Source organism: Chelonia mydas, chromosome 6, assembly GCF_015237465.2.
Source record: "Chelonia mydas isolate rCheMyd1 chromosome 6, rCheMyd1.pri.v2, whole genome shotgun sequence".
Lineage (NCBI taxonomy): Eukaryota > Metazoa > Chordata > Testudines > Cheloniidae > Chelonia > Chelonia mydas.
In genome coordinates, this window is record NC_051246.2 from 130,931,947 (window position 1) to 130,953,384 (window position 21,438).

The 21,438-nt window shown below is 40.5% G+C and overlaps 1 protein-coding gene and 1 long non-coding RNA gene across 6 annotated transcripts; one reads left to right on the forward strand and one right to left on the reverse strand.

Moving 5' to 3' along the window:
* Window positions 1–99: 99 nt before the first annotated feature.
* KLHL28 (kelch like family member 28) lies at window positions 100–19,551 on the forward strand. Of its 5 annotated transcripts, none has more exons than XM_037901410.2 (6): window positions 107–275; window positions 4,391–4,496; window positions 6,312–7,210; window positions 11,193–11,636; window positions 14,506–14,714; window positions 15,432–19,551. In XM_037901410.2, exons 2-6 carry the CDS (start codon window positions 4,455–4,457, stop codon window positions 15,593–15,595), a joined length of 1,758 nt encoding a protein of 585 aa, XP_037757338.1. In that variant the 5' UTR covers window positions 107–275; window positions 4,391–4,454; the 3' UTR covers window positions 15,596–19,551. The 5 variants fall into 5 exon arrangements, with proteins under 5 accessions (XP_043404747.1, XP_037757339.1, XP_037757338.1 ...); XM_037901412.2 differs by lacking the exon at window positions 107–275 and adding an exon at window positions 4,882–4,986 and having other exon boundaries at window positions 4,479–4,496; XM_043548812.1 differs by lacking the exon at window positions 14,506–14,714 and having other exon boundaries at window positions 100–275; window positions 15,432–15,567.
* On the reverse strand, window positions 7,204–10,811 carry LOC122466223. Its single transcript, XR_006291582.1, has 3 exons — window positions 9,345–10,811; window positions 8,426–8,565; window positions 7,204–7,490 (listed from the first exon to the last, which is right to left on the reverse strand). It is a non-coding gene; the product is annotated as an uncharacterized LOC122466223 (long non-coding RNA).
* Window positions 19,552–21,438: the final 1,887 nt, after the last annotated feature.

Consider the following 21,438-nt stretch of genomic DNA (forward strand, 5'->3'; position numbering starts at 1 on the left):
GCACTATGGGATTTGTAGGCTCCGGGAGCTCGAGGGTGAGGCGCCACTGTCCCTCCTCGGGGGCGGGGCGGCGGGCTAGTGTCATGTGACCCACAAGATGGCGGCTGTACCGAAATGGCCGTTGGGAAGGCAAAGCTCCGGAGCCGTGGGTTTGGGTGCCCGGAAGTGACGCAAGACCGCTGTGTGTTGGTGTCTGACAGGAGGCGACGGGGCCTACTGCTGCCGCCGCCGCGGGCTTCGGTCTCGTCCCGGCCTCTGCCGCCCTCATGACTCAGGTGAGCCGAGCCTGCGGCGGAGCGGCCCCCGGGCCGGGGAGGAAGAGCCCCGTCCGCAACCGAGCCCCCTGTGCGGCGAACAGCGCCCCCCGGTGGCCGAGCCGGGCTGCGCCCCCCGTCCCCCCGCCGGCCCCGAGCGGCTCCGGGAGCCCAGCTCGCCACGCGGGCGGGGGGCCGCTCCCGGAGAGGAGCGGGCCGGTACGCGGCTCCGGCCCGCGTGAGCCCCCCGGCTTCGGGCCGTGCCGCGGCGCCCCTCGCCCGTCCCGGGCGCGCCCCTGTCGCCCCTCGGGTCAGGGACCGTCCCCCGGGCCTCTGGGCCGCCCCAGCTTCGCAGCGCCTCGTGCCGCTGGGCGTCAGCCTGACGCCGCCGCCGCCCTCGGAGGCGCCCGAGCGAGCCGGGGTCCCAGGCAGGCGCTGCCCGCCGAGCGCGCCCCGGGCCAGTCCTCGGGTTTGCAGACCTGCCCTGCCTCGGCTCCCAGAAGACACCGAGGTGATGGGTAGTAAGAAGGCAACCTATAAACCAAAGCTAGATCCCGCGTCCCAAACCAAATTCCTTTGCCGTGGGACATTCCAAAATAAATGAAACTTCTTGCCGAATGGAAAGGCTGAAACTTTATTAAGAAAAGTCAAAACGGTGCTTCAGTTTGACTTGCTTGAAACGTTTCCAAGGCTCCCCCAGCCCCCTGGAGTTGCGGCAGCCGGCCAGGCTGGGACCCCCAGTTCTGGGGCAAGGCACCTGGCAGACTGTGCTGGGAGCCCCTGCTCCCAAGGAGCCAGGAGGGTGAGCTGGCGGAAAATGAGGCAGGATTCCATTGAAAACCTTTCTGGTTTCTGGCTGTTTTGTCAAAATTGTCTCATTCTCATGGAACATTTTGATGAATCAGTGTTTTCTGATGAAAAATGTTCCATGGGAAAATTGCCACGTTACCAGTGAGGCTTTTTAGACCAAACCCAGCATTTTGTATTATACCCAGAAGTAGATGGGGAAGCAATGCGGAGGTGGCAAAACAAGTACACTTCACCAAGTAGGTAGGCCTTCTGTTACAATTGAATTTTCAGAGTTGTCTTTAAGAATAGCCATAAGTAGAGAATATTCAGTAATCCAGTCTGGAGGGGACAAACGTAGTTCTGTCTTTAGTGTCCTATGATTTGTTCATAGAACCTAGAAATGGAACAGGCCTGTCAGGTCTCAACTAATCCATAGTTTGAGGAGATTACAATACAAATAATATCTCTGTATTGACAATGGTACCCAAAGGCCACATGTGTCCTTCTAGCATATTTTCCAAAGCTGTGCCTCTGGAGAGAGTTAAATAAGAGGCTAACCCAGCCTGTTAATTTCTTCAGCAGTAAACTTGTCTGAAATGGTGGCTTATTTGTTGCATATTCCCTTTTTTATATTATGGTCTATATCAGAGTTAGAATAAAATTAAGAAGCACAAACAAGAAGGTTTATGCTACACAGTGTTGGGGATGGCATTTTTTTTCATTGTAATTTGACACACAACTTGTGGTTGCTTAAGAAATTTAAAATTAAACTTGGTGAAGCTCTTGAATGTGCCAATAGGGAACAAGCCTCTACTGGACAGGAGAAGGCCTTCATGGTCATGTGCTGTGATTCTAGGGTTTTATGGTACAAATGAGGATTTGGGGGAGGCATTTCAAAGCTCCCTTGACCTGGAATAAGCACTTGAGCCCTTACTTCCTATTATTCCCATGTAAAGAAAATTGCATATAGATAATGGGGGTCATTATATAATATTGTTTGTGAAAAGGGGATAATTTATAGGTCAAGCAAATTTAATATAACTTTTCCAAGATAATCATGACATTCCTAACAATAATTCTGTTGGTATTTATTGTACTTCCGTTTTAATTTTTCTCATTAGAAGGGACTAGGACTCAACAGTTCATCTAAGTGTTTTATAGGAACAGTACCACGCTTTGCTAAGTGCAAGTTATTTGAATAGGCACATTTCTCTGACTAGTGAATTTACCTTGTTCTCAAGTAGCGGGGGTAGCCGTGTTAGTCTGTATCCACAAAAATAACAAGGAGTCCGGTGGCACCTTAAAGACTAACAGATTTATTTGGGCATAAGCTTTCGTGGGATGCAAGTGGGTTCTAGTCCACGAAAGCTTATGCCCAAATAAATCTGTTAGTCTTTAAGGTGCCACCGGACTCCTTGTTTTTTTGTACGCAGGGCTTTGGAGCGGAGCCCGTGGAGGAGCTCCGGTGCAGTGGAGCTGCAGGTTTTGCCTGGAGCTGGAGCGGAACCGGAGCACAGCTCCAAAGCCCTGTTTGTACCTTGTTCTGACTTCATGGCTAACAAACTAAGTAAAGATGTGCACAGAATCTGCATTGTTGTTTATTTGAAGATCACTGGTTTTGTTATGTGTGGTAAACACAAATGTGAGTAGTCACAATTAATTCTGTGGGACTGCTCGCACGCAAAGTTACGTGCACACATTTTTGCAGGATCTGGGACTTATTCCATATCACACTAATGATCCTGGTTCTCTATCCATAGTCTTTCAGGATGTTGTTAGCTTCGTGTGTCTGTTGGATTCTGTATACTCGTAGAGTAAAATTACGAAGTGAGGCAAAGAAATATAATCTCTGTAAACAAATACACTTAACTAAAGGAAGTAAAAAGAAAAGAAGCAGGGGTTTTAGCTGCTAGATTGCATCACTAAGCTTGTGAATACTGCAAATTCAGTGACCAGTTGTCACAATCTTGTTTTCAGAGAATTGTGATGAAGGGTTTTCTTAAAAACTTTATACAATATTATAATAGGAAAGGGGTAAACTTGTGTATTTTCCTGCACAAAATTGTTTTTACTTTGGTTGTAATTCTTCACCTCTTTGCTAGCGACTGCTATGTTCTATATTTAAACATTGTCAGATAATTGTCTCCCTCCAGATTCAGCACTTCATCGGTGCTCTGCTGTGCAAATTAGGTGTCAGGGAGTTATAAAAGTGGTGAAGAGAAACTTGCCAGTGACCACAAGTCCTTACTTTTTAGTACCAGTTTACAAGAAGTAAAATGATAATGCATTGTAGTCAGTTTAACAGATGAAAAGCTGATTTATTTAAAATTCAGAAATCTGATGGGCACAATGTTCATATGTATTTTATCTGGACTCATGAACAAGAGCGGGTCTGTCAGTTGTAGTCTCTGCCATTGTATTTAAACAAGCTGAACAAGCAAGAGGTGAAAACGTGTAGTATAACAATGGGGACACGTTAATGGAATGCTTGAAAAGTTTACAATTTAAAATGTTGTTTCCTTCTAGTTGATTTATCATCCTTTCTTATGCACAATACCTAGGTTTAGAAGTCTGTTCTTTCCTCTGTGCATAACCCCTATGGCTGATGCTGGGAGCAGCTGTGCATGAATAAGTGGATAATGATGGCGAAATCAGAATTTAAAATGATTTGGCCAAATTTTCCCTCACAACCCATTGATTTCAGTGGGCTTTCAGAGTGCAGGGCTAGGTCTGCACTACAGGTTTCTGCCCGAAGAGCTGTATTGGTCAGGGGTGCAAAGATGTGTGATTCCTGACTGACCTAGCTTGTGCAACTAGAAACCCTTAGCACGCATGCAGCTGTGCCAGGATATGTGCACTTTTACCAGTTTCTTTCATTTGTAGGGGATGGTTTTATTATACTGGTATAAAGCTTGTATAGTTGCATCCTCACTAGGAGCACTTTGCTGGTAGATAGTGCTAGTATTCCTAGACTGGTAAAGCACATCTGGATGTAGCCTAAAAGGGTAGAATCTGTCGAATCATTATCTGAGAAGGAAATTCCGTTGCCTCAGTTTTTAGCAGCCTGTCACTTTTTCCCCACCACAAATTTAATAATTCTGGTTGCGATACAAAAGTAAACAAAAGAATTACTTCTGTGGTTTATGAACCAATAACTATAAAAACAACAAACAGAATTATACTCAAGATAGAGTCTAGGGGTGTTATATTTAATAAATAATAAGTGTCACAGTTCAGTGCAGCTGTATTTCCCCTCAGTGGTTCAGCCTGGGCACCCACTCTCAGGCTTCCAACTCCCCAGCCATTGCCTTTCTCTGTGGAAACGTGTCTCTTTGCCTTCTGACCAGGGTTTTGCCAGGCTGAGCGGTTCCCTGCCTACACCGTGTTATCCCCAGCACAGACAGGCTGCTGATGGACACCTGCTTACTTCCTATTCAGAGACGGTTAACACAGGTACATTTGCTACAGTTATAAGGTACCACAAAGCACTTCCTATGCAAGCCTTCTTTATTCTTAAGGTAAAAGGCACTACCAAGAAAACATGACAAACAATAAAAGAACCTACACACATGCTAATAAGCTTACCAGACATCATCCTAACATGGATTCTGGCAGGAGCAGTCCTTCAACCTCCCACCAAGGGGGGATGTCTTGTGGTTACAAATTCATTACAACTTCAGCTCAGAAAAAGCACCCAGTCCTTTCAACGCTACGCTAAGGATTGAGGTTCTTTGTAGACCAGGGTCCCATTCATTTGTTGGTTCAGGAAGAAAGCCCATGAGCCAGTTTAAAATTAGGCTAATTATTCAAAACCCGTTTCTTTGGCCTTTGGTCCCAGGAGAATCCAATCTGAACTAATATATGTGAGCCTTTCCAAGGTGGTGGCTTCAAGTGGTTGATAACAGAGGAAGTACATTAGCATCCCCTCTCCCTTCTAGAGAAGGTATGTACAATGCCAAAATAACACACAATTGCATTTTTAATACACAGTACCTCAGAGGTATTAACCCTAATTCAGTAAGGTTTAATTTAATTCAGTAAAGTTTATCTTAATTCCATAAGGTTTGTTCAAGATATTGTCAATCTGTCACAATAAGAAAAATAGTTTTGTAGGCAGAATGGCCCCTTATAATTGTTTGTTAGAAATGATTTTGAAATAAGAGATTCTGGAATAAGCACTCCCGTTCTTTTCTAAAACTACAATAATTTAATTTAGTAATGTTTGAGAACTTTTCAAAGCACATTCTAAATATTAAATAATGAATCCTCCCAAGTGCTCCTGGGAAAGGAGGAGGAAGATATTGAACCTCCTTGCAGAATATTAAATTTTGAAGAGTTCATGGCACCTGCTTTCCTCCAATGACATGTGTAGTAATTGTTTCCTCTTCACAAGGTTTGCTCAGTACAGTAGGACCTCAGAGCTATGAACTGACCAATCAACCACACACCTCATTTGGAACCAGAAGTGCACAGTCAGGCAGCAGCAGAGACCAAAAAAAAAAAGCAAATACAGTCTAGTATTGTGTTAAATGTAAACTACTAAAAAATAAAGAGAGAGCAGCATTTTTCTTCTGCATAGTAAAGTTTCAAAGCTATATTAACACAATGTTCAGTTGTAAACCATAATGTTTTCTTCAAAGTTATGAACATTTCCAAGTTATGAACAACTTCCATTCTTGAGGTGATCATAACTCTGAGGTTCTACTGTATTCACTAAAAAGAATTATCAGTACAGCTCATTGACTTTGAAGCGTTCAACTGGATATTAGGCAGGTTTCTTCAAATGGGGGCATTTGTGCATCAACCTGACCGAAAAGGGCAGTGATCTGCATCTCATATTACTTTGATAAGTTCTGTCCAAAATGAACATGGTCTCTTAATTGTTTTTATTCCACCACTGTGGTTGTGTTGAGGGTATATTTGATGCAAAATCCCAGTTTAAACACACTATCAGGTACGTAAGGCCCAAAATACAAGTTCTGTAAAGGAAAGACTTTTTTAAAAATATAATAATACCTTTGACTTTAAATTAATGTGCATAAAAAAAGCACGTTGCTAGTTTGTGAAAATCAGAAAGAAAAACGTTTGTTTTATTTGTCCAATTGGAGCATAATGCAATAATTAAAATAACAGCATGAATGATGAAAAATAAATTTGATTTTTTTAAATGTTGTCTGTTTAATGATTTAAGAGGCCTAAGTAAAATGGATAATGAAACCCTTTAAAATAAAAGGCTGAGTAACATATTTAAAATTTTGTTTGTCACAGATGGACCAGTCGTCTCCAACCTACATGCTTGCCAACTTAACCCACTTACATTCTGAACAGCTTCTGCAGGGCTTGAACCTCCTTCGCCAACATCACGAGCTGTGTGACATTATCCTTAGAGTTGGCGATGTCAAGATCCACGCACACAAAGTGGTACTTGCTAGCATCAGCCCGTATTTCAAAGCCATGTTCACTGGAAATCTTTCAAAGAAAGAGAACTCCGAGGTAGAGTTCCAGTGCATTGACGAGGCAGCACTGCAGGCTATAGTGGAATATGCATACACAGGGACTGTATTCATCTCGCAGGACACTGTAGAGTCACTTCTTCCAGCTGCAAATCTTCTTCAGATCAAACTTGTACTAAAGGAATGTTGCACATTTCTTGAAAGCCAGCTAGATCCTGGCAATTGCATTGGGATTTCTCGTTTCGCAGAGACGTATGGCTGCCATGACCTCTACTTGGCTGCGAACAAATACATTTGTCAGAATTTTGAAGATGTTTGTCAGACTGAAGAATTTTTTGAGCTTACACATGCTGAATTAGATGAAATTGTTTCAAATGACTGTTTGAATGTTGTCACAGAAGAGACGGTTTTTTATGCACTGGAGTCTTGGATCAAGTACGATGTGCAGGAGCGACAGAAGTACTTAGCACAGCTGCTACACTGTGTCCGGTTGCCACTGCTGAGCGTTAAGTTTCTTACTAGGTTGTATGAGGCAAACCATCTTATTCGTGATGACCATACTTGTAAACATCTGCTGAATGAAGCTCTGAAATACCACTTTATGCCTGAGCATAGACTTTCCCATCAGACTGTGTTGATGACACGACCACGTTGTGCTCCCAAAGTACTTTGTGCTGTAGGAGGAAAAGCTGGACTATTTGCTTGTTTGGAAAGGTAAGGAGTACTGGTGACACTAAGTGGTGTTAAGAAGCCATGCATTAACATATCCCTCCAGGTCAAGGTTGAGACAGTCTTTGGGTTGTAACTGTTTACTTTGTAATTAAAGGGCTTCAGTCTTGAGGTTGTCAGTGTATCAGCTCCTTTCATGAGCACCCAAATGACTCAAAAATCAAATTTAAAAAATGTCAGAGAAACAGGGTTGAGCATACTGTGCTCTTTATTTTTATATATGATCTTCCTTGATACGTGTTCTTTATTTGTGCTGAGAACTTTTCTGCAATGTAAAATATTGCAAAGCCTTAGTAGATCGTTTGGGTTGCATGTATTTAAATGTGAAATTTGTTAACCGTACAGTTATTTTCACTCTGTTTTTGCCTTGGTACCCTTTCATGTTTTTACTGTGTATACGATTTTTGTTACTCTCCCCAATCACCATTCTAGACTGCCAAATAGTAAAAAATGTAGCTTAGGTACCATAGATGTGTGCCCCACAAAACCTTATTGATAAAACAGACCTTGTACTTAACCAGGATGTATCACTGGGGCTGCTAACTCGCTCTTATTTTTCAAATGATGTTTGAGATGGTATAACTTTTTAAGTTACATTTTTAGTGCTTTGAATCCTTGATTGTAAGTAGTATGGCTACACCTTTAGTTAAAGTTGCTTTATACTTATAATCCTCTGTTTTCAGTTGCTTAAAACCCTTAATCTGAAATTTTCCAAACTTCGTGTGCATTAGCAAAAACAGTTCTGTTTTTTCTAAGAATGAGATGGTGTGGGGGGAGGGAGATTAGGTTTACTAAATTCAGATAAATGGATAATCTGAGAGCTGTAGTGCCTCAAATGTTTGGAATAAGAGCTTGAAATTTGGCAGTGGGATGATCTTGGGGCCAGAAATGTGCCTTTTGCTGTCCCCATGAAAATCCAACAAGATTTAGGATCAATGTTAACCTCTGAAGTATAGCTTATTAGAAGCATGTTGCTACAATATAACGTTCTATCTGCCCTGAGCATGCTCCAAAGCGCAGCGCTGGAATTGGATGAGAGTGAATGCTTGGAAGAGGGAGGGGAAGATTATGCAGCACTAATAGCAACAACTGCTGTCACCCCCCTGGCCTAGGAGAAGCCAGGTGTGCTAGTCTCACTCGTAAATGATTGATTATGTACACTACACAGCCTTTCTTTTGAACAAGGGCTCATATCCTTACCTGAGGAGGGAGACAAATGTAATTTCCCACCACTTTAGAGACAGGGTAATTGAGAGCTTGCACAGGTCCTTTGTTATGAATAGACCCCAATGCTCATATTCTATATACATCTCTGAGTTGTGTCAGATGCCGAAAGCAAACTGTATTTAAAAAAAAAAAAGAGAGAGAGAGAGAGAAACATGACTTCTTTTGGGGTATTTTCCAGTTCTGGTATTGTTCGGGGTTGCTTATAACAGTGGTTCTCAAAGCCGGTCCACTGCTTCTTCAGGGAAAGCCCCTGGCGGGCCAGATCGGTTTGTTTACCTGCTGCGTCCGCAGGTTCAGCCGATCGCGGCTCCCACTGGCCGCGGTTTGCTGCTCCAGGCCAATGGGGGCTGCGGGAAGCGGTGCGGGCCAAGGGACGTGCCAGGGGCTTTCCCTGAAGAAGCAGTGGACCAGCTTTGAGAACCACTGGCTTATAACATTTTCAGACAAATGTAATGTGGTGTTTTGTTTTGTGGTTCATAGTATACCTTTAACACTAAACATTAAGCCTTATTATACTGTTGACTGATAGAGTATTCATGTCACAGTTTCTTGGTAACTGCACCTGTATTCCCCCTCCATGGTCCCTTGAGGATACCCACATATGGTTTCCAGCTCCCAACTGTCACCTGTCTTTAGTGGAGACCCATGTCACTGTCATTCCTGATTGGGGTTTTAAGGCTGCACAGCTCCCTGCCCACGCTGTGATATCCCAGCAAGCCAGTCTGCCCAAAGGCTGGTCCTGTGCTTTACTTTCTTTCCCAGGGCTATGAACAGTGTGTTGTCAGTTACTGCACAGCTCACTCTGTGCAAAACATGTGTATTCTTAAGGTAAAAGCATTACAGAGAAAACATAAAAACAACCAAAATTCTGATATGCGTGCTAAAATCTTACCAGAGGTTACTCTTCAGTCTTCTGGGATCTCTAGTAGGCCAAAGTCTTTCCAGCCCTTCCTCAAGGATTGGGGCCCTTGGTCAGGAGGTCCTGTCCATTTTCTGGATCAGAGAGAAGGTCCTGTAGCTCAGTTCCAGGTCATCCTTTTATACCAAAAGCCCCTTCTTTGTCTTGTCTTTGGAAAACTCAGCTTCAACCAGCATATGCAAACCTCTCTAGAATTGTTTAGTCTTAGTGACTGGCGTTAATCACCCCCCCACTGTTTTTTATTTCCTGTATGAGCTCTGGTAACCCTCCCCCATGGAGTAGAATGCAATCATACATAAATCATTTATAAATTTAATACAATGGCACTTAAAGATACTGGATGGGGTTGTGATATCTGTCACAGTTCAGACCATCTCTTAGAGTAGAAAGGCTCAGTTAGTATCCTGTTAAATAACTTGAAACCAAACTCCTACAATTACATGACTTAAAGAAAATTTAGCATGTCATTTTAAGTTTTTAATTTTTGAGGTAATTATTTTTTCTTGATATATAATCTGTAAATCTACATATGATTTACTGTAGATACAACTGTATTTCTTAACTTTCCCAAATTTGATCTGAAAACACAGCTTTCCTGAAGCAAAGTGATGATTGAAAACCACTATTGGCACAGAAGACAGTCGGGGGTGGGAAATTATCAGTTCCTCAGATTTAAGGATCAGAGGTATTTTAATTGAGACTTTGTAGCTTTCTATTAAATCAAATCGTGTACTTTTCTGAAATTCTCTCTGGAGCTGTTCTTCTGCAAACTCCCACAGTGAAGTACTGACTGTAAGACTATCCCTTCCCAATATTTTTGTCGGAAATCCATTGCTTTCAGCTGTTCTCAAGCCTTTAGCAAATGCAGTGGAATAAGGAGCTTTTCCTCTTCCCTACTGTAATTGACTAAACTGAAGTCCTTGAGTTTAAACAATCCATCTGGACATAAAGAGCTATTTGTTTATCTATTTATTTGTTTTAACTTTTCTAATAAATTCAAGGTGAAAGGTAGCTGGGGGAAGAGCAAATGCAGATATCTGCTCCACAAGCAGCTAGTTGCAAATGGGCCACACCACTCTGCAGCATGGAATGCTTTCTCCTGCAGGACAGCAGAGTTGTAATATTTGCTGTTGTATCTTTATCAGCCTCTGCCTTGAACCCTTTTGAGAAGACTGAGGTTGCTGGACTCTGTAACTGTCAAAGAAATAAAGGTCTAGGAAAAATCCAGCTGTGATCACTGAAGTGTCATTTGGGGTCTGAAGCTGTCCCAGAGACTGTTGAAGCTGGATTTCCCATGGCAACTTTAATACCAATTGCCAGCAGATTTCTGGTCTTGGTGACCATACAGTGATTGCGGGGGGGGGAGGGATAGCTCAGTGGTTTGAGCATTGGCCTGCTAAACCCAGGGTTGTGAGTTCAATTCTTGAGGGGGCCATTGGGGATTGGTCCTGCTCTGGGCAGGGGGTTGGACTAGGTGACCTCCTGAGGTCCCTTCCAACCCTGATATTCTATGATTCTATGATAATATATTTCATGGTGACTTTTGGGAATTTTCTCTTCCTACCTGTGTATATACAGAGGAAGTGTTACCTCACCGAATAACTCTCTCATACACATTAATCAATGAGTGTGAAATACTCTGTATTCTTGGATCTGGATCACTTAAGGCCTGATCCAACTCCCATTAAAGCCACTGGAAGGTACATGGGTATGGAACATACATTTCAGTCTTTAACAAATAAATACTACTTGGTGGGACTTAGCAAAGCTTTAAAGAGTAAAGTCTGTTCACCTAATCCAATTTCTCTATTTCCTCTCCAGTGTTGAGATGTATTTTCCCCAGAAAGACTCCTGGATAGGTCTGGCGCCTCTTAGCATTCCCCGCTATGAATTTGGAATATGTGTCCTGGACCAGAAAATATATGTTGTAGGAGGGATTGCAACCCACATGTGTCAAGGCATCAATTACCGAAAACATGAAAGTTCAGTGGAATGCTGGGATCCTGATACAAATACCTGGACATCTCTTGAAAGAATGAATGAGAGCCGAAGTACTCTTGGAGTCGTGGTTCTAGCAGGAGAACTGTATGCCTTAGGTGGCTATGATGGGCAGTCTTATTTACAGTCAGTGGAGAAATACATTCCAAAGGTCAAGGAATGGCAACCAGTGGCCCCAATGAGTAAAACAAGAAGTTGTTTTGCTGCGGCTGTCTTGGATGGGATGATATACGCCATCGGCGGCTACGGCCCTGCCCATATGGACAGGTACGTACTCGTGAGGTCTGCCGGATGAAAACAGTGTGAACTTGGAAAACCAGTGATAATATTTACCTTGTGATCAGCAGCCATCTGTAAGTTTCTAAGCAAGATCAGTGGTAATCCACGGTGGGCCTCATTAGTTATTGTTCTGCTGCATCAACATTAGAATTCATTTGGGGAATCTTTTTTCAGTATACAACTGAAGTGTTCTACCTAAGAGCTCAGCTCTTCTTTTATACAAATCTTAAGAGAAAAATATGCTTAAAGTTCTGATGCTAACAATATGAAAATGTAAGTCTATATAAAGGCTTGTACTTAAGTATCTTGCTGAACTGGAGCCTTAGACTAGTTTAACAATAAAGTTCCAGTACAAGGGGATGAGCACAAAACCACACACAGTCACAGGCCCTAGTCCTGCATTCAGATCCCCGTGGATGGAATCTTGCACCCATAAGGAGTTCCATTGAAGTTGTCAGTGCTCCATTCAGTTGCCAGCTTCTCACCACATGGATCTTGGTCCATGATCCCTTCTGTCCGTGAATCCCCGTATACGTTCCCTTATTTCCTGGGCCATGGCAAGAACAGGATTGCCTGCATTGCCCTCACCATGCTCATAACACTTGTAGTTCAGTGTTAACATGCTGACTATAATCAAATTTCGTGCTTCAGCCAGTCACCTGCAGGGTCAGGAAGATTTTTTTTTTTCCTGATGCACAATTGATCAGATGTGTGTTGGTTTGTTTTGCCTTCCTCTGAAGTATCAGATTGGTCAACTGGAGGCCGGACAGCAGATTGGGTGGATCAGTGCTCTGATATGATAGAGAGAATCTTCTTTCTAGATGCCTGGCGTGTCTTACTCATATGCTCAGGCTCTAACTCATCACCAGATTTGGGCTCAAGAATAAATTTTACCCCAGGTCATGTTGCCAGGGACCTTGGGGGTTTTTTACCTTCATCAACAGCATGGAGCAGGGATCACCTGCTGCTGGGCATCTCCCGTCAGATCAGTTCCCAACCATTGCAACAGTATTGTTGACACCTCAGTGTCCCCTGTTCCCTGCCTGTGGCACATGACAGTTTAATCTCCTTTGGACTAACATCATTGGGCTCAATTTAGGGGTGTCTGGTTGAAATTTAATGGTTTGTGTTATGCAGGAGGTCAAGACTCTGTGATCTAATGGTCCCTTTTGGTCTTAAATTTTTTGAAATCTGTGATCTGGCTGCAGGATTAGGGCCACAGGATGCAGCTTACACAAACTTTCCTTCATTAACAAAGGCAGCAGAACAGCTGGGCATTTCTCTTCAAAAGGCAAGCTAGCAAAAGAAGACTCACTTAAAACAGCAGGATAATCAGCAAAAAGATGGAGAATCTGGCCATTTGTGAACTACCAATATTTAAAATTATTGAATGTAATATATATAAATAGACTAGTTGGGCAGTGCTGACCTGGCATTTGGTTCTACTGCTGTTGACGTTCTTGGCACTGAATTAAATGGCGAAAGGATCAGACCCCTAGTTTGTGGCAAAGGAGGTGCTGTTCAGCTGATGAACAAATGAGACATGCATGAGTTTCTTAGAGATGAGTTCTGTTAAACGTTGTTGGGCGGGGGGGGAGGAGACTACTACATTCATTGCTGGAGTAATGTGAAGTATACTTATTTAAGTATTAAACCAACGTAAATTTTAAGGAAAAAACACTAAGAACAGACCTCAATATTGAACGGTTCTGATAGTCTTACTCTTCTCTTATATTCGTAGCTTGAACAGCTCTTCCTTTGTCACAAAGGAATTGTTAGTATCACTCACAGTTGTGGTGTTACTGAAATTGTGGCAGATATTTCTAGATTCCCTTTTTTAAAGCTTTTTATTGAGTGGCTTTGTTTTTCGCTATTTATGGACCCTGTTTATGACATGGTCATCAGGCTCATACAAGCCCTGGAAGATCAAGTAAGCTGGCTGATATTTAAATAAGTTCCTTGCCTTCAGTGCACTACTACTCCTGGTTCCCTGTTCCTCTCTCTTTCCTTCCCCCCCATGCCACGGGCGCGGCACATCTGGTAAGGGATGGCTGCATTCCTATGTCTGTAGTAACTACTGTCTTCTGTACAGCTCCAGTGCTGGGGAGGTATGTTTCGTGGGGCTGCATGTTACTTTCAAATTTACCCTGAAGTGAGGACATGTCCCATCCTCCGTTACTGTTCAGTTCCAACCCCTGTGTTGCCATTCTTGACGAATACTCCTTTCCCGTTTCCATCCCCACCCCCACCCCCTTCCAGTCTCAGATGTGTTGTGGCAAGATGGGGAAATCTTGAGCCTGGTAGACTTTTCGGTTAAATTCCATTGCAGAGTTGTGAAATGTTCAGATTAGCTGTTGGTGGTGGTGGTTACTTGAATTATAATTGCACTTGTCCTTCACAAGAACCCTCAGCCCCGCACTCTGTCTTGTTTCATGTCAAAATGTATCCTGTGGTTATGACCGTAATCTGATAACCTCAGAGTACAGGCAGAACTATATTGTTTGGCCATGAGGGGATATTTTTAAATTGTTTTTGGCAATATTGTGGGCTGAATCTTCAGTTATGCCAATTCTTCTTTGCTGGAGGATCCTAACAGGGGCTGATCCTTCTGTTGTTGAGTATGTTGGCTTCAGAGCTTCTTTGTGCCAGCCTTGGTGAAAAGAAGCTATACTGCAGAATTTTTCCATTACCCTAAACATTTTTTCTTGTTGCCTTACATAATGGAGCAAACTTTTTAGTAGACAGAAGCAAGCTAGGAATCCCTGATGAATGCAGATAAGTCTCCTGTGGTATAAAACTCGGTGCAAACAAATGTCATTAAACCCAAGACTTACAAGTTGTTTATTTGTATCTGCAGCATGGAACGTTATGATCCAAGTAAAGACTCCTGGGAGACAGTAGCTTCAATGGCAGACAAAAGGATAAACTTTGGTGTTGCTGTCATGCTGGGGTTCATTTTTGTAGTGGGCGGACACAATGGGGTGTCTCACTTGTCAAGCATTGAGAGATATGACCCACATCAAAATCAGTGGACGGTGTGTAGACCTATGAAGGAACCCAGAACAGGTAGGAATGTGTAAAGTGCTGAGAATGTCGAGGTTTTCCTGGTGTCCTGAGAGACAAAATTGCCATTTGACTTTATAGAAGAATGCAGGACCTGGCCTTCAGAGTGTTGTCTCTTTTCCCTGAGTAGACTAAAGATCGCTGAAATAATGTAATGTCATGTGAAAGAATGACTGACTAAATATTGGATTTAACTTTTGTGTGAATACATTACAAGAGCATTTATTTTGCTAATCTAATTATAATAAAAGGCCCAATTCTACTACTTTTACTCACATTGAGTAGTATCTTATTCACAAGTAGACCGTTTGAAGTCAGTGTGGGCTATCTGGGGACTCAGATACTTTTCAACCAAAGGAAGGCAGAATCTTGACCAAGATTTATAAAAACAATAACTACTACTGATATGTAGAAAATGTCATTTTTTAATATCTTTATGAACGAGGCTAAAAATGGGAGTAGAACTATCCTAAGCAGCTGGTTGTGGACAGGCATTTCAGTTTCAGCAGTGCATATCCCTTCCTCCCGGTCTGACTGGGAAAAGGGGGTCAGGTGTTGAGGGAGGGTGCAGGGTGATTCAGGAAAGGAGACACAGATCTGAAGGGGCACAGATTTTTCACCCACATGCAACCTTTTTTAAAAACACCATTTTAGATGGTTAAAAATAAAAATATTATTTAGCAAAAATTAATTAATTTTGCATCTTTTTCCCTTTAATAGGAGTTGGTGCAGCTGTAATTGATAACTACCTTTATGTAGTTGGAGGTCACTCAGGGTCATCCTATCTGAACACCGTACAGAAATATGACCCTATCTCAGATACTTGGCTGGACTCTGCTGGTATGATGTACTGTCGATGCAATTTTGGTTTGACTGCACTTTGATGAAAAGTGTGAACTCATGGACTTAATGTGAAGATGGAACTTTTTCCACTTGAAAAGATGCCCAATTCATGGAGACCATAAGCTGCATTTTCTGGAGTTGGAGGAGTGGGGTGAATATTTGATTGACAGAGTTGGATTTTTTTTTCTTTTCAAAAATTGGCCTTGGTTATTGTTAATTACACAAAACAAAACAAATGGAAACTTGTTGCCAATCTAGGGTATGGACTGCATCCTGTGACTGGCATGAAGTAGTTATCTTAACATTAGGATACCTGGGATAGGGTTAGAAAACCTAGTGTATCCTTTCACTTTTTAGAGCTTTTACCTCTTCCTACTACGAAACATGCAGTTTACTGTGCGAGGGATGAGAGGCCTTTGAGTGTGTCGTATGACTGGGCTGTTCGTTAATAGTTGTCTGGCTGTGTCTTCATATTGAGAAAATGCCAGTGCTTCACGATCTTTTTTATGAATAGTAACTAAAGGGCTGCCTTGTTTCTGAATCTCAAGGTTTGTAAATAATAAATGCCATAGTATGTTGCCTGTACACTCCTTTGTTACCTGCTTAATGTGTTTTGGGCTGGGGATAATTATCATGGGTGACTATTTAAATTAATACATTTGCAAGGTAAGTTTAATGCCTTTTATTATAATTTTGAACCTATTAAAACAAATTGCAATCAACTGACTTGTTTTAACCTTCCCCTATATTTTTGTTGTGGACGGACTAATGCTAGATGAAATTACTTACCTGGTCTGCAATGTGCTTGTAATCATAATACAAAGACAATTTTAAATGGTTAATTCATCAACAATGTCTTGGTTTTCTTAAGTAGCACAGCAGAGTTCACAGCGTAGGTGTAAATATTTAGAAAGATGTGTCCATCCCATCCTTGGTCCTAGCAGACTTGTGTTCATATTTCCTTGTAACTTTTATTTTTTTAAGAATGTGTGATTGCTTTTACAGAGTGTTCAGGTATCAAAATGGTGCTAAATGTAGGATTTACCACAAGGCTGTTACCAATCTAGTGCAGTATGCATAAAGCATGATTTGTTTTGATTGTTCTCTAGTGTATTTGTTTCTCTCTATCTGCTTTATTAATTTGTGCCTATGAAAAATGTCAGTAATAACACAACATACTCTAATTTTTTTCAAATTGATCTAGTTTAATATTCCTATTTTCACAAAGTTTCTAAATATGGACTGGATGAAGAGTGAATCTCTGCCTCTTTAGACAAGTTTTGCCTTTAAAAGTATCACATTGAATAAAAAGCACTGGGCATGGTTATTTATACTATGCACATATCTTTGTAACTGAACCCTGAAGGTTGTTTCTTCTGATAAACCAGAATCTGAAGAAGTCTACTTCAGTGATGGCTCTACAGTTAGTTAAGCTTTGGGTGGATAAATAAAAAATTGAGGTGGTTATGTGATGACCATTTATTTAAAATAAATAACTGAATAAATATTAATTTGGGTTGCAAGAGTATGTTTTACAAAATGTTTCTTTCTGTTTTAAACAAGGAATCACGTTTATCTTGCATTCTGTTCTAATATTTATACTTATACTTGCCAATTCTGGTACTTGGTACATTTTTCTGCTTCTGGGATTACTTCCATCCACCCCCCCCCCCCTTCCCAATTTTAACATAATAATCCAATGTATGTTTCCCCTCGCTCTTAAAATCCACATACTATTATTCTTGAAAGTGCAATAATGTTAGACAGAGTTGTTTAAAAAGCCATTTATAAGTACATAAAATAAGGTGTCCTGGATGTACTTAAATTTATTTTTCTGTAAAACTAATTGCAACCAGGCAAACTGCAGTTTTCCTTGTTCTTCCATAAGCTAGCATTCGGATTTAAACAATGAGAGAACTGTCTTTTAACCATAAAAAAAATCATGTTTTACCAATGTTTGCACAAATTATGAAATCCTGCAAATAGTCTTCATGCTTTACTAACTTGGTAGAATTCAGCAGGATTTGTAAGCAAATACAGTGGACAAATTTAGCATTTTATATGCTGCTTATTTGAATGACCTATTGCTTATTCTAGTTACATAGCAATAATGCATAATTGAATGATTCCAGTTGATCTGTTGATAGAAGACAGGTAGCTCTATTGTTGTACATGGAGAGTTTGTGCGCAGAAAAGCAATTTTAGGAACAAGTCACAACCAAAATCATGTTAGTCTGCTGTCTAGGCTGCCTTTTCATTTTGTTCAAGTAAGTACCCAAGCTGAATGTTTACATATGCTGTTTTGCTTTCCAGTTACAAGTTTATAGCGATACCATTCATTTTTGTGAATTAAGGAGTATCTTATCCCCCATCTAAACAAGGAGATAAAAATGCTCAAGAACCTAGTTTGCAAAACAGTGTTTGTTTGAGTTTATGCCTTGAAGTGGCTACAAGTTTTTTCTGTAATTCAGTATGTACTGAATTTTTTTAGGAGTTTGATTAATTACAAGAGCACTCCATGAATGCAGCTTTTTAAAATACAGACTTAAGTCTCATTTGATTCATTAGTAAACAAAGTTCATGTGTAGAAAGTGGCACAAGATACAGACATAAGTGGTCTGGCATCAATAAAAAGACAACAGTGCATACCTAACAGGTATGGTGATGGTTTGTCAATATTTAGCTAGCGCCTTTCGTTTAGTGATCTCAAAGCATTTTACAAGTGCAATGTACATTATTCCCTTTATTTAGGCTATAGTGAAATTAATTTATGTTAAATAGACTTACCACTTTACATGACACTGAGGTTAATGCAGCCTATTGCTAAATTTAGAGTACTACTAACCTAAGTAACGTTTCAGTATGCAGGTTTGATGTTAAGAACGGAAGAAGTATTAGTTAATGAAAAATCCTGCTGTTTCTAGATGCAGATCTGTTTAGATTGGATATTCATAGAAGTGGATCAATGTAAGATGCAGAATACTCACATATGCTGTACGTCTATCAAGTTTAGAGATCATATAAACTAATAAATATGGCATATTCATTTTCTGTTTTGGGCGCTGCTTGTGCTCTTCACCGAAGTGCTCCATTTTAGGGAGATCTGATGCAACAATCAGTTTAGCAGTTAAAAGAAATAAGCCTATTACAGCCTGTACCATCTTTCATGCAATCTAAAAGTTAAGACCTTCAAATAAGATGTCATACAACTTTAAATTATCATCCAGTTCTATTTCTTAATCACTCAAAATTATTTTTTTAGAAGCACTTTGAAATAGGTGTGAGTTTGTATATGCATAAGTCATTGGATTTTCACTCACATGTTTAGAAGAAACTTAATAAAATGCCATATGCAAGTTTCCTGACAGTCACTGCTATTAGAAATGCTTTGATTTTGGAATATCCTGTTTGAATGTGTCCAATATACATCTCTGATGTTCCAAATAGCTAACTGTTTTACGGAGGTAGTTAAGTGTTGCTTTGTGAATTTGTCATCTGTAAGTCCTCATTTATTTATATGAAACAATGCAAAAATTTCCAAGTTTGCCTTAAATTCCTGATGTTTAATTAAAACTCAAAGAACTGGATGATAATTCCTATATTTTGCCTTATGTCCTGTGCTGTACTTTAAACCCAAGGAGAATTTTAACTTTTAGCAGGATTTGGAACTATTGTAGAGTGAGTACTGTATTGTACTCTGACTTGTGAGGAGTGATTTGGTTGTGAGTTTCAGATGAGAAATGTAATTCTGTGTATGTACAGTGTTTTTATGTGTACACCTTTTTTAGCAGCAGGATTTTGTTTTCATTATTGTTTACATAAGTGGCATTTGAGTTCAAGAAAAAACTGCTGAATAACTTGCAATCTTGTTCTTAATAGTGTTCTCAATATGTGTTTGCTATTGTGATAATGCTCTGTAACAATTTGTTGTAACAGTATTTCATTTAATGTGAAATGTTTACTAAATAAATCTGAGAGAAAAAGGATTTTATTTTTACATTTTGGCTGGATGGTGGATGGTGAATGCAAATGCACGCTGGCTTTAATCCTACTTTTAAATACGACATCCATGTGATTTGGTCCCTTAAGGGGGTTTGAGACTTAATTTAGGTCTGAGGTCCCAGTTCCCAGTCATGGATTAAGCTGAGAGAGAGAATAATTTTCAGAAATCTGCTTCCTGACCTTTGTCTGCTGGGCTACTTTTTGAGTCCTTTCTCAAAAGCCACTTCAGAGGGGGCTTTTATAGTATAGTCTTAAAACTGTAACCCCTCCTAACACATATGCATCACTCACTCAAATGACACTGTGATCTCTGTGTGTGTACATATGCACATAAAATACAATATTTGATATGTCGTGTGAATAACCAGGCATGCACACAAGGCAGCAGAGTTAAAAAGTTGTGCATTTTTCTTTGTATGTGTAAACCTTACAATTAATATGCTCAGTTGACATTTTTAAAATATGAAAGTTTTTTTAATCAGAGAGAAAAATTCTACAGTCTCTGCTTGTCTTGTCCCATTGTAAAGCCCTGTCCCACACACTTCACAAGGTGCGTAGGAGTAAGCCCCACTCCTGTGCAGCAAGCACACACCCACCTGTGAATGTGTCAACAAGTACAGGAGAGGGATTTTCCCTCCTGTGCTCCATAGCAAGGCTGCAGATGTGAAGACTCCTACCTGAAACCTAGTTTCAGGAAGAACTTTACGTATCCTGATAAAGCTTTCTGTGATGCAAAGTTCATGCTCTGACAGGGTGGATAAAAATCAATGATTTTAAAAAAAAAAAATTGATTTTTTTATTTCAATCTGATTTTTTTGATAAAATGCTTTTTTTGAGGAAAAAACCTATCTAAAATTAGTTTTAATTAAGGTACATTATAGCTCAAAGATATCTCATCATGGAATAGAGATTAGAAATTCTAATTCTATAATATGAGACAATATATTCATGTAATGGTTAAGAAAGTTTTGTAAATGAGTTCCAATGTTTCATGGATTAGGGACCCAATTTTATGGGGTTCCAGGGGCTTCTGTATGGATTATTTCGGTTAATCTTTCTATCTATGCAATGGGACTCAGTGCTCAGTCTAGAAGATACCATCAGAGATGCTTAGTTCTGCAGTTCTCAAACTGTGGATTTGTGTCTCCAGAGATAACATGCTTGTTAACAGCAAAAATGTTTTTAAATAAATAATATATAGAGGTGAGAAATAAGACTTCAACCCTATCGTCCCTCTGCAAATTTGTGTACTTGAAGATGATGAAAGGAACATGTCTGAACATGCAGGATCTTCAGGTTGGTAAACTTTTTTTATTTCATACTTCTTTCTTACGGACTGCCTGTCTTCTGGACTATTCTTGAATTCTCATGTTTGAGCAAAAAATATAGTTGTTACTCTATGGTACTGTCATTTTAGATGCAGTTGTGGTAAAAAATAAACAGCCAAAATAGGCAGAGCTTCCTTTTACAATTTCACCTTTAAAGTAAAAAGAAAAGGAGGACTTGTGGCACCTTAGAGACTAACCAATTTATTTGAGCATGAGCTTTCGTGAGCTACAGCGAGCTGTAGCTCACAAAAACTTACGCTCAAATAATTTGGTTAGTCTCTAAGGTGCCACAAGTCCTCCTTTTTGCGGATACAGACTAACACAGCTGCTCCTCTGAAACCTTTGAAGTAGTACTGCGTGTCAGTGAATGTAATGACTAATACTAAATGAGGAGTATGGTAATAATGAAATAACTGCATTGACTTACTTTGTTTAGGAGAATCCATCCTCAACATACAGGATTCTGAAGACTATCCACCTTCAAGATCACCATCATTTTCTATAGTTTCAGAGTTATCTGCCAATGATAGTGTTTCAGTCACATCATGTATGTC